A 12,299-nucleotide genomic window follows, 5' to 3' on the forward strand; every position below is an offset into this window, starting at 1 on the left:
TTGTGGTCAAACCCTTGTAGTACAGTGTCAGCTAAGGAAATAAGGGTTTTGCCGAGGGATTTTTTTTCTGAATCCGGCTTGGTTTGGATATAGTATATTATTGTCTTCTAGGTGGTTCTCTAGTTGTGAGAACACTGCTTTTTTGAGGATTTTAGCAATGAAAGTAAGGTTGGAAATTGGTCGATAGTTGTTCCAATCACTGATTCTGCCAGTTTTATTTTTTAGGTTTGCTTTACTCACAGCTTGTTTTGCTCTAGTTGGGACCAGTCCTTCTGCTAGCAATTGGTTTATTAGGGTTTTGAATATTAGAGTTATGATGCTTTTTACTGTTTTTAGTGTCCAGGGGGTGGATGCATTGCAAGCTTGATTTTAGTGATGATTTGGTTTATTTCAAGTTTAGAAACTGGATGAAATTAGTTCCATTTTGCTTGACCATAATTTTCTTTTGGTGCTTTTGTTGGAAAGCAAATGGAGAGCTATGGGGAAGATTTTATAACGTGCGCACACATGTACGCCTGATTTTATAATATGCGCATGCAGGCAAGTTGCGTGCACCGGCAGGCTGCCGGCATGCGATCCCTTGACACAGCGGCAATGGTCGCTGTGTTGCAGGCCTCTGGCCCCGCCCCGGACCTTCCCACCCACATCCTGCCCCTTTTGTAAAGCCCAGGGACTTACATGCGTCCCGGGGCTTTATGCGCGCCGCTGGGCCTTTTAAAAAGAGGCCCGGCGCACATAAGATCATTTATGCACGTAACCTTTTGAAAATTCAGCCTTGTGTTTTTAGATTATTTAATTTGTTAATCAATGAGGCAGCATACTCGTTGCATGAGTTCTTTGTGAATATGTGGTTATATCATGTTGAGGAGGAAGGGTCCTTGGTTAGGTTTTTAAATGTTTTGAAGAGTAATGTGCAAATAAATATTATGCTATGAATCTGTTTAGCATAGTAGTCTTCTTTTGCTTTTTTGATTTGTTTGTGGTATTTTGTTAAAAGGGATTTGTATTTTTCTAGGGATTTCATAGATTTGCATTTCTGAATTTGCTTTTCAGATTTTCTTAGGGACAGTTTAGTGTGTCTAAGCTCTTCGCTGTACCAAGGATTCTTTTGTTTGGTTGTGTTGCCTTCATTTTTAAATGATTTTTTTCCAGTAGGGCATAGAGTATATGCTATTTCATTGACAAAATTTTGCCTGGAGTCAAAAGATCAGGAGGCATTATTGTGATCGAATTCTGATGTTTTATTTTTAATTGTTTCTTCAAGTATTTCTAATTCAATATTTTTTTCTGGTTAAAAAGTGAGGTGAAAGAGGCTATTTTAGCCAAAAAAAAATCCTTCAAAAATTGGAAGAAGGGAGGAGGGGGCGCTCTAGCGCTGAGACAAGATGGCTGCCTGATCTCTCCGCTCCGACAAGCCTCCTTATTATTCGCTATACAGAGCATTTCTTGCTAGGATTACGTTCTCTCTAATAACAGATATCTGCTTTATATGATGGCCACGTCCAAAACGGGCAAAATTGAAGCGGCTTTTGCGGCTGGATCTGGTACAAAAAGGGCTAAACAGGATCCGCCCACGCCGGACAAGGCCTCAACACCGAAAACTATGGCGTCGGCTGAATTAGTATTGATCGAACTTAAACAAGTAAAAGATATGATCCAATTAAATATTGATTCAACGGCGGCCATTCGAGCGGATTTGCAAGCGGTAACAGCCCAAATGGGATCCTTTAAATTAAAATTGGAAGATCTGGAAACCCAAACGTCCACCCTTTTGGTAACCACTGCACCACTACCCCGAGTAATGAAAGAGGTAGAAAAGTTACAACAGGACTTGGAAGACCTGTCCAACCGTAATCGCCGAAGTAATGTCCGCATTTTGGGGATACCGGAGGGCGTGGAAGGAACGGACATGATTGCTTTTCTCCAAAAATGCGTTCCAGATTTGCTGCGCATTACTTTTGACCAACCTTTTGAAATAGAACGCGCACATCGCGTTCCCTCCCGGTCTCCACGATCCTCACGGTTCCCCAGACCCATCATTTTTAAGACCTTGCGATTTCCTCAAGCTTTGGCGATTCTCACCACTGCTCGTACCAAAGCACCTCTTACCTTCCAAGGTTCTTCGGTATTATTCGTTCCGGATCTCGCCAAGACGACGGCGGAGAGGCGCAAGGCCTTTCTTACCATGCGACCTAGATTGCAAGCACTAGGAGCAAAATATGGGATCCTGTATCCGGCACAGCTAAAGGTAACCTTCAACAACCAAACGAAGTTATTTCAATCTGTGGCAGATGCTGAGTGTTTTCTATCCCAGCATGAAGGAGCCGCTGAAATGGTTACCTGAAAGACATTAGCTACTATAACTGGTGCTTGTTTTTCTTTTTCTGATGGCCCCGTCGGATTGGGTGGCTTTTGCCTGTATCCCCAGCGACGTCTTTATCATATTTTTGCTCTTGTTGCCTTTCAGGCCTGTTTACGACCATGTTGCTGATATAAGCATTTATTTTTTTTCCACGTATAGTGGCAGATCAACGCTCAGACGCATCTGGATCCTTATTATGGCGTTTTAATTTTTGTTTAATTTCACACGACTCAGGTCTCTAGACTTTGCATTTTAGTGGCGAAGAGAGCTATTTTTTTTGAGACCTGGCCCTCATGGATGAACATTCAATTTTGTTATTATTATTCTTATGTTGTTCTGTATTGGCGAATCAGATATTTCAGCTCAGAATCTCTAGTAGCGGAGGTCGAGGAGTCATCTGTCCACCTAGAGGCTCATCATTTACCACTTTATTGCCTACAGTGCATTACTGTTTGGCTCTCACTTTTTGGTCTATCTCCTAGTTACTGAACTCTGCTTTCTACTCTTTCTGGGAATGTTTAGAGGCTCTTCTCCTCATAGGTTCTTCCTTTTCTTTCCCCTTTTTCTTCTCTGTCTTTTCTCTGGTATGCTCTTTTTTCAGATTTTTGGAATACATCAAGATTGGGAATCGTCCTGGTTATCTAAAATATTGCTATCATGGCTTCTACTATATCTAATTTTACCATAACCTCGCTCAACGTCAACGGCTTCACACATCAGATTAAGAGGAAAAAAATTCTCACGTATTTGCAATCCTTGCGCACGGACATCGCCCTAATACAAGAGACTCATCTGAACGCAGTGGAATCTCTCAAACTTAAGCAACAGTGGGTTGGACAAGTTCTCTTCAGTGCGGCCCTAAAGAAGAAAAGGGGTACGGCCATACTACTCCATAAAAGCTTGGGGGTGCAGGTCCTTCATCAAGCAGCGGACTCCGAAGGCCGTTGGAACATAGTGCAGCTATTGCTACAAAATGAGAAATATACAATTCTTAATATCTACGCACCCAATCACGATGATCCGGTTTTCTTTCAGACAGTGCTCGCACAATTGTTATTGCTCGATCCTGCACAATATATAATTGGGGGAGATTTTAACCAACCAATGGATGCTATTTTGGACAGACGAACTACGGCTAAACCTTTTCTTTCAAAAGCTACGCAGACCTTGAATCACCTAGTGCAAACCTATGGCCTTTCTGACCCGTGGAGGCTTATTAATCCTACTACGCTTGATTATACTTTTTACTCTTTTTCTCATGCATCATACTCCAGGATCGACTTTTTCCTGGTCTCTCATGCACTAATTTCCAAGATCCGCTCTTCTAAAATACATCCGATTTTGATCTCTGACCATGCAGCTGTCACTTTAACCTGTGCCTTTCAGACGCCGATCCAAACAGACCGTCAGTGGCGATTTAACTCGTCTCTACTCTCCGATGAGGATTTCACATCTACGCTCCCTGCAAAGGTTGAGGAGTTTTTTCGCATCAATGTCTCACCGGAGATACCACTACCCACTGTTTGGGCAGCTTTCAAGGCCACCATTAGAGGTGAAATTATTAGCTATTCTATCCATAAACATAAATCTCAAAAAGCTAAATTGAACCAATTACAGCAAGCAGTGGAAGATCTTGAACAAATTCATATAAAGAGCCCTTCGCCACAAACGTTAACTCCACTATTGAAAGCTAGATTTCAATACAATCAGGCTCTTAGTGATCAAGTGGAACTCCATCTATTTCAAAACAAGGCTAGGTATTACGCTGAAAATAACAAATGTGGACATCTTCTTTCTTCCTTATTGAAAAAAAGAGCGGACAAAAAGAAGATAGTGAAAATTCAATCTCCCATCCATGAACTTCTGACTTCAGATCAGGATATCTTGCAAACTTTCCGTGATTTCTACGCACATCTTTATCAAAGTGAAGCTTCCCCATCGGCAACTTGTATACACGAATTCCTCTCATCTCTACCTCATTGTACACTAACAGACATTCAGAGCCTTCAACTGGATGCCCCGATTCAGCTGGCTGAAATCTCTGCTGCTATATCATCTCTACAACCGGGAAAGGCTCCCGGACCAGACGGTTTTACATCCGATTTCTTCCAAGCGTTTCAAGGAACATTATGTCCATATTTGCAATCTTACTTTGCTTCTCTTTTGCTGAACCCACAGGCTTCTTCTGATTTTACTGAAGCATGTGTGGTGGTCCTACCAAAACCTGGAAGGGATGATTCTCTCCCTTCTAATTATCGCCCAATATCCCTTCTCAATACTGATTATAAAATCTTTGCTAAAATATTAGCCACTAGGCTGTCCCATCTAATGCCACTCCTCATTCATCCAGATCAATCTGGATTTATTAAGGGCCGCTTAATTACCAATAACTCTCGTCTGTTTATGCATTTAAGTACCATACAATTTAATACTGTTGAACCGACTGTTGCTATATCTCTTGATGTGGAAAAGGCCTTCGACCGTGTCGAATGGCCTTTTCTTTTTCATGTATTACAGTGGTTTGGCCTTGGGCCTGTTTTTCTTTCTTGGATAAAACATATTTATCTCTCTCCCTCTGCTTATCTTTACATCAACAATCAGAAATCCACCAGATTCCCACTTTTTAGAGGAACAAGGCAGGGGTGTCCCCTCTCCCCCTTGCTTTTCAATTTGGCGTTGGAACCCCTTTTAATAGCTATCCGCACTAATTCTACTGTAACTGGTGTAACCGTGGGTATGGACACCTTCAAATTGTCCGCCTATGCTGATGATGTTCTGCTTTTTCTTACTCAGCCTTCCTCTTCCCTGTCTGCTCTTTTCTCTCTCATCTCTCAATACTCTTCGCTATCTGGCTACAAAATCAATTGGCATAAAACTGAGCTTCTCCCACTTAACTATAGTGGCTCACTTTTGGATCTCTCCCACTACCAAATACAGAAGGTGAAAAAGGGCCTTAAATACCTAGGCATCTACTTCCATACTGATCCTAGTGATACTGTCACCCAATGTGAGGCAACGATCCTGCAACAACTCCGAGACGCCACTCTTAAATGGTCTCCTCTCCATTTAACGTGGTGGGGAAGACTGGAAACTATTAAAATGGTGCTAGCCCCAAAGATCACATATATTCTCGCTATGGTCCCAATTTTTTTTTCAACTGATTTTTACTCCTATGTTGATCGGCTGTTAACCACCTTCCTCTGGAACCACAAGACTCCGAGGATAGCTTTACGCAAATTGAAAGCTGCTAAGCAGCATGGGGGGGTAAATTTTCCTGATTTTTATAAATATCACCATGCTTTTATTTTACAATCTGGCTATTTTTACTTCTCCCACTTTCTCGATATTGGGCACCTCCCGAGATGGTTGGGGTTGGAAACCACGTTAATTTCCCCGTTGCCTATATACTTATTCCCAGGGGTTATTTTATCTCCCCGATTGGCTTCCAATCCTATTCTACGATCTCTACATAGAGCGTTCGTGGAACTGGAAAATTTCCGCCCTTCCTCCACGTTTTCGTGGAAGTCTTCGAAATATGGTCCACTCTGGGGAAATTCTTTGCTACGCATTGATACGCGTCCCATTTTTTGGTCAATTTGGAAGCAGATGCGCATCTGGTCACTTTCAGATGTTTTTGATGCTCATGGCTATTGCTCCTTCTCCGTATTGCAGGATCGTTTCTCTCTCCCCAGGTCACAATTTTACTCCTGGCTACAACTTAGAGATGTTTTTCACGCTGTTTGTGGACAGACTGTCTTCCCCGATCAATCCCCTTACCTGCTTGAGGTCTATCAGGAATACGGTCCTCGGGGTCACTTGGCTTCTCACCTATACAAGCTGATCTCCCGCCTTTCTCATAAGTCTTCTAGCTCCCCGCTGTCTACTATTTGGTCTGAGGAATTGTCTATTCCAATCTCCTCTGACTGTTGGGTATATGTATGGAATGTTATGATGTGCATCTCACTGTCCTCTAGCCTTACTCAGTCTATGTTTTTTGTATTACATAGAGCACTGTGGACCCCTTGGAAACTTCATAGGGCTGGAGTTCTTTCCTCGCATACTTGTTGGTCCTGTGATGGCCCTAATGCCACATTACAGCATATGTTATTTTCGTGCCCTTATACATTCCAATTCTGGACAAAAGTGTGGAAAATAGTAACTGAGATTTTCCAGTTCACTATACCTCTATCCTACGCCGTTACTATTTTGAAAGGTGCCCATCCCTCCATATCTGCCCCTCAATGCAAATTGTTAGATTTTCTTCTTCTAATTGCTCAACATAACATTCTATCCAACTGGAAAAGTAGTGATTTGCTATCTGAACATCTTTGGTGGAACTCTGTATGTCTATATGTGAAATATGAAAAGGCCATGGCTATAAAGTTCCGGAGGTTGGCTGCCTGGGCACAAGTGTGGAAACCGCTTGACGTTTATTTACAGATGTCTCACTAATTTACCTGTGTATCTTGTTGTATTCCATGCCAGATCATATGCATATTTCTTTCCTCGATGCATACCCTTTCTCTTTATTGTACGCTCTCTGCTTTTTCCTTTTCCCTCCATATGCTCTTTCTCTCTTTTCTTCTCTACTTTCTATCTTCTTCTTTTTCTCTTTTCCTTTTTGTCGTATTTATTCTCTCTCTTCCTTTCTCATTGCTCTCCTCTTTCCTAGCTTTTCAATGGCTATTGTCAGGATATGGTATCTGTATATTAGGACTGTTCATATATGCTTCTGATTGAAGTCTTATTATTGGTTGCAGTACCCATTATGTATTATCTGTGAGCGATGATTTGTTTTCTTTGTTTCTTTTGCAAAAAATTTAATAAAATAATTCAACACAAAAAAAAAAAAAAATTGGAAGAAGGATCCATCTGAAGAAAATTGGAAAAAGCATAAACATTGTCAAGTTAAGTGTAAAACATTGATAAGACAGGTGAAGAGAGAATTTGAAATGAAGTTGGCTATAGAGGCAAAAACTCATAATAAAAACTTTTAAAAATATATCCGAAGCAAGTAACCTGTGAGGGAGTCGGTTGGACCATTAGATGACCGAGGGGTTAAAGGGGCTCTTAGGGAAGATAAGGCCATTGCAGAAAGACTAAATGAATTCTTTGCCTCCGTGTTTACTAATGAGGATGTTGGGGAGATACAAGTTCCAGAGATGGTTTTCAAGGGTGCTGAGTCAGATGAACTGAACCAAATCACTGTAAACCTGGAAGATATAGTAGGCCAGATTGACAAACTAAAGAGTAGCAAATCACCTGGACCGGATGGTATGCATCTTAGGGTACTGAAGGAACTAAAAAATCAAATTTCTGAACTATTAGTTAAAATTTATAACCTATCATAAAAATCATCCATTGTACCTGAAGACCGGAGGGTGGCCAATGTATCCACAATATTTAAAAAGAGCTCCAGGGGTGACCTAGGAAATTATAGACTAGTGAGCATGACTTCACTACAGGGAAAAATAGTGGAAACTATTCTAAATATCAAAATCACATAACATATAGAAAGACATGGTTTAATGGAACACAGTCAATATGGATTTACCCAAGGGAAGTCTTGCCTAACAAATCTGCTTCATTTTTGAAGGGGTTAATAAACATGTGGATAAAGGTGAACCGGTAGATATAGTATACTTGGATTTTCAGAAGGCGTTTGACAAAGTCCCTCATGAGAGGCTTCTAAGAAAACTAAAAAGTCATGGGAAAGGAGGCAATGTCCTCTCATGGATTACAATCTGGTTAAAAGACAGGAAACAGTAGGATTAAATGGTCAATTTTCTCAGTGGAAAAGGGTAAACAGTGGAGTGCCTCAGGGATCTGTACTTGGACTTGTGCTTTTCAATATATTTATAAATGATCTGGAAAGGAATATGCGGATGATACAAAATTATTCAGATTAGTTAAATCACAAGCAGTTTGAGTCGAGATACATTACAGGACGACCTTGCAAGCCTGGAAGAATGGGCATCTAAATGGCAGATGAAATTTAATGTGGACAAGTGCAAGGTGTTGCAGATAGGGAAAAATAAACCATGCTATAGTTACACAATGTTAGGTTCCATATTAGGAGTTAGCACCCAGGAAAAAGATCTAGGCATCACAGTGAATAATACTTTAAAATCATTGGTTCAGTGTGCTGCAGCAGCCATAAAATCAAACAGGATGTTAGGAATTATTAGGAAGGGAATGGTTAATAGAACGGAAAATGTCATAATGCCTCTGTATCGCTCCATGGCGAGACCACACCTTGAATACTGTGTACAATTCTGGTCGCCACATCTCAAAAAAGATATAATTGCGATGGAGAAGGTACAGAGAAGGGAAACCAAAATGATAAAGGGGATGGAACAGCTCCCCTATGAGGAAAGGCTGAAGAGGTTAGGGCTGTTCAGCTTGGAGAAGAGACGGCTGAGGGGGGATATGATAGAGGTCTTTAAGATCATGAGAGGTCTTGAACGAGTAGATGTGAATCAGTTATTTACACATTCAGATAATAGAAGGACTAAGGGGCACTCCATAAAGTTAGCAAGAAGCACATTTAAGACGAATCAGAGAAATTTATTTTTCACTCAATGCACAGTTAAGCTCTGGAATTTGTTGCCAGGGGATGTAGTTAGTGCAGTTAGTGTAACTGATTTTAGAAAAGGTTTGTATAAGTTCTTGGAGAAGTCCATTACCTGCTGCTATTAATTAAGTTGACTTAGAAAATAGCCACTACTGTTACTAGCATCAGTAGCATGGGATAAACTTAGTTTTGGGGTACTTGCCAGGATCTTATAACCTGGATTGTGGCCACTGATAGAAACAGGATGCTGGGCTTGATGGATACTTGGTCTGACCCAATATGGCATGTTCTTATGTTCTTATTTTCTTATGCTTGTGTTTAGTTGTTCTTTGATGATTTCCATAGTTTCTTCTTCCTGTGATGGTTTCATTGAGGTGTTCTGGTTCCATTTTATGATGTGTATGTTTAAGGCAAAATAATTCTTTTTTAATTTACCGTGGTCAGCATCTTGGGTGCACATGAAGGTGTGCACAAAGGGGCAGGATCCATTGTTGTGCTCCTTCTTGTGAGTGCCAAAGGCACAGGCCAGTTGGCACAGGTGCCTATAGAGTTGCAGTCGCACAGATCTGAACACCGGTGTAGGGGATGGGCAGGAAACGGGTGATTGGTGGGCAGAGGGAGGAACAATTCTGCTGGCACCAGTTCTCACCAGGGCGGGGCAGGTGTTGCATTCTGGATGACGCTGCTCCCTGGTGTCGGTGGGTGGAACAAGATAACTCACAAATTATGCACCTAAATGCAGTCTTTGGAAATGTTTGGGCACTTAAACTGCCAGATAACTTAGGGGCATCCTGGGACATTTCTGGCTGGAATTAGGTTAGCCAGATAAGTTATTGCTAACTCTGCTCGTATTGTTCACCGGATAAACATATTCTGTTATCATTAAAATACCTGTCTATACTCAGTAGTGTGGCTGCACCACTTGAATATTGCTCTGAAGTTGGCTGGATAGGTTTAAATTACTAACAATGCAATCCAGCCAGTGATTGAATATTGAGCTTTTGGTTTTCATCTGCTGTCATCTACAATGCTACAAGTTATGAAGGCTGATTTTCCCATTTACCATCTATTCATACACCTGACAAATATCCCAAGAAGCCTGCACTATCAGTACGTATAGAGTACAAAAGATTAGACTCAGGGGACAGAATTTAGCATGTTAGCAAAAAAAAGAAAAATACTATATACAACTATGACTTCTCTCTCACAGCATAAAGTATGGTACAATGAGACAAAAAGGATAGAAATGATGGGGGATGATCTTTACTCCCTATAATGAGCGAGAGTGAGATAGAAGGGGTAAAAATGCCTTGGTGTGGTCTTTATTCCCTGCAGTGTGTGATACAGTGATAGAAGGGATAGCAATGCATGGGGATGGTCTTTATTCCCTGCAGTGTGTGATACAGTGAGATAGAAGAGATAGAAATTCCTGGGATGGGCTTTATTCCCTGCAGTGTGTGATACAGTGAGGTAGAAGGGATAGAAATGCTTGGGGATGGTCTTTATTCTCTGCAGTGTGTGATACAGTGAGATAGAAGGGATAGAAATGCTTGGGGATGGTCTTTTTTCCCTGCAGTGTGTGATACAGTGAGATAGAAGGGATAGAAATGCTTGGGGATGGTCTTTATTCCCTGCAGTGTGTGATACAGTGAGATAGAAGGGATAGAAATGCTTGGGGATGGTCTTTATTCTCTGCAGTGTGTGATACAGTGAGATAGAAGGGATAGAAATGCTTGGGGATGGTCTTTATTCCCTGCAGTGTGTGATACAGTGAGATAGAAGGGACAGAAATGCCTGGCCATGGTCTTTATTCCCTGCAGTATGTGATACAGTGAGATAAAAGGGATAGAAATGCCTGGGGATGGTCTTTATTCCCTGCAGTGTGTGATACAATGAGATAGAAGGGATAGAAATGCCCTGGGATGGTCTTTATTTCCTGCAGTGTGTGATACAGTGAGATAGAAGGGATAGAAATGCCTGGGGATAATCTTTATTCCCTGCAGTGTGTGATATAGTGAGATAGAAGGTATAGAAATGCCTGGGGATGGTCTTTATTCCCTGCAGTGTGTGATACTGTGAGATAGAAAGGATAGAAATGCCTGGGGATGGTCTTTATTCCCTGCAGTGTGTGATACAGTGAGATAGAAGGGATAGAAATGCCTGGGGATGATCTTTATTCCCTGCAGTGTGTGATACAGTGAGATAGAAGGGATAGAAATGCCTGGGAATGGTCTTTATTCCCTGCAGTGTGTGATACAGTGAGATAGAAGGGATAGAAATGCCTGGGGATGATCTTTATTGCCTGCAGTGTGTGATACAGTGAGATAGAAGGGATAGAAATGCCTGGGGATGGTTTTTATTGCCTGCAGTGTGTGATACAGTGAGATAGAAGGGATACAAATGCCTGGGGTTGGTCTTTATTCCCTGCAGTGTGTGATACAATGAGATAGAAGGGATAGAAATTCCTGGGGATGATCTTTATTCCCTGCAGTGTGTGATACAGTGAGATAGAAGGGATATAAGTCCCTGGGGATGGTCTTTATTCCCTGCAGTGTGTGATACAGTGAGATAGAAGGGATAGAAATGCCTGGGAATGGTCCTTATTTCCTGCAGTGTGATAGAGCTACACAAAAGGGATAGAAACACCTGTGGCTGATCATAGTTCCTTTTGTACATTTTGCTTTAAAGAGATATTGACTAAGAAATTAGTCTCTCATAATATATCTGTGTAATTTTGGTAAAATATAAGTATCCACCAGAAGAAGGCTCACCCCTTCAACAAAAGCTATAGAAAATATATATATATCTGTGATTTACCTTTCCGTTGTCTTTCTGTCCTTGGAGATTGAGGGTTGATGTTCTCCTCGGATGCCTCTGTGACCCTTAGGGCAGCGTAGGTGACCTGCGCATCCTCCTGCAGCACTGAAGAACCTTCCATGCAATTATTCACAGATTAGAAACACGAACTATACCCGGTATTGAGAAATCCATCAGCCCAGCCAACATCCAAATCCTTTTACCTGTGGGGTGAGATTGAGAGGATTTGGGTTTCTTTTGTTTTCCAAATCGTATAGTGGAGTAGATCATGGTCTCAGGCATTGTGGACGCCTCTCTCTGCGACCTGCTCTCTTGGGGAGATAAAGCTACACTGCAGGAGAACAGGAAGTCTGATGGCTCTTACAGTAAGAAACAAACCTAGATAAAGGCGGCGAAGAATATTTTGATGTGCGATGTCACCATCGGGACCCAAGAATTGTGTCCAATCAAACAGCCCATCAGTACTGCACATTTCCTGCCCACGGATGGCATGGTGGGCTCTCAAGGGCAAACCCTGTTGGAAAAATGTTACTTTTATTATTACTC

At 41.5% G+C, this 12,299-nt stretch overlaps 1 protein-coding gene across 1 annotated transcript in view; it reads right to left on the reverse strand.

Moving 5' to 3' along the window:
• LOC115082480 (killer cell lectin-like receptor subfamily B member 1B allele A) overlaps nucleotides 1–12,090 on the reverse strand; it is a 61,395-nt gene extending 49,305 nt beyond the window's left edge. Inside the window, exons 1-2 of the mRNA XM_029586706.1 lie at nucleotides 11,957–12,090; nucleotides 11,754–11,867 (exon numbers count right to left, since the gene is read on the reverse strand). Coding sequence (XP_029442566.1) covers nucleotides 11,754–11,867; nucleotides 11,957–12,035 — 193 coding nt within the window. The 5' untranslated portion in view covers nucleotides 12,036–12,090. The remainder of the gene's footprint in view (nucleotides 1–11,753; nucleotides 11,868–11,956) is intronic.
• Nucleotides 12,091–12,299: the final 209 nt, after the last annotated feature.

This window comes from Rhinatrema bivittatum, chromosome 1 (genome assembly GCF_901001135.1).
Source record: "Rhinatrema bivittatum chromosome 1, aRhiBiv1.1, whole genome shotgun sequence".
Classification (NCBI taxonomy): domain Eukaryota; kingdom Metazoa; phylum Chordata; class Amphibia; order Gymnophiona; family Rhinatrematidae; genus Rhinatrema; species Rhinatrema bivittatum.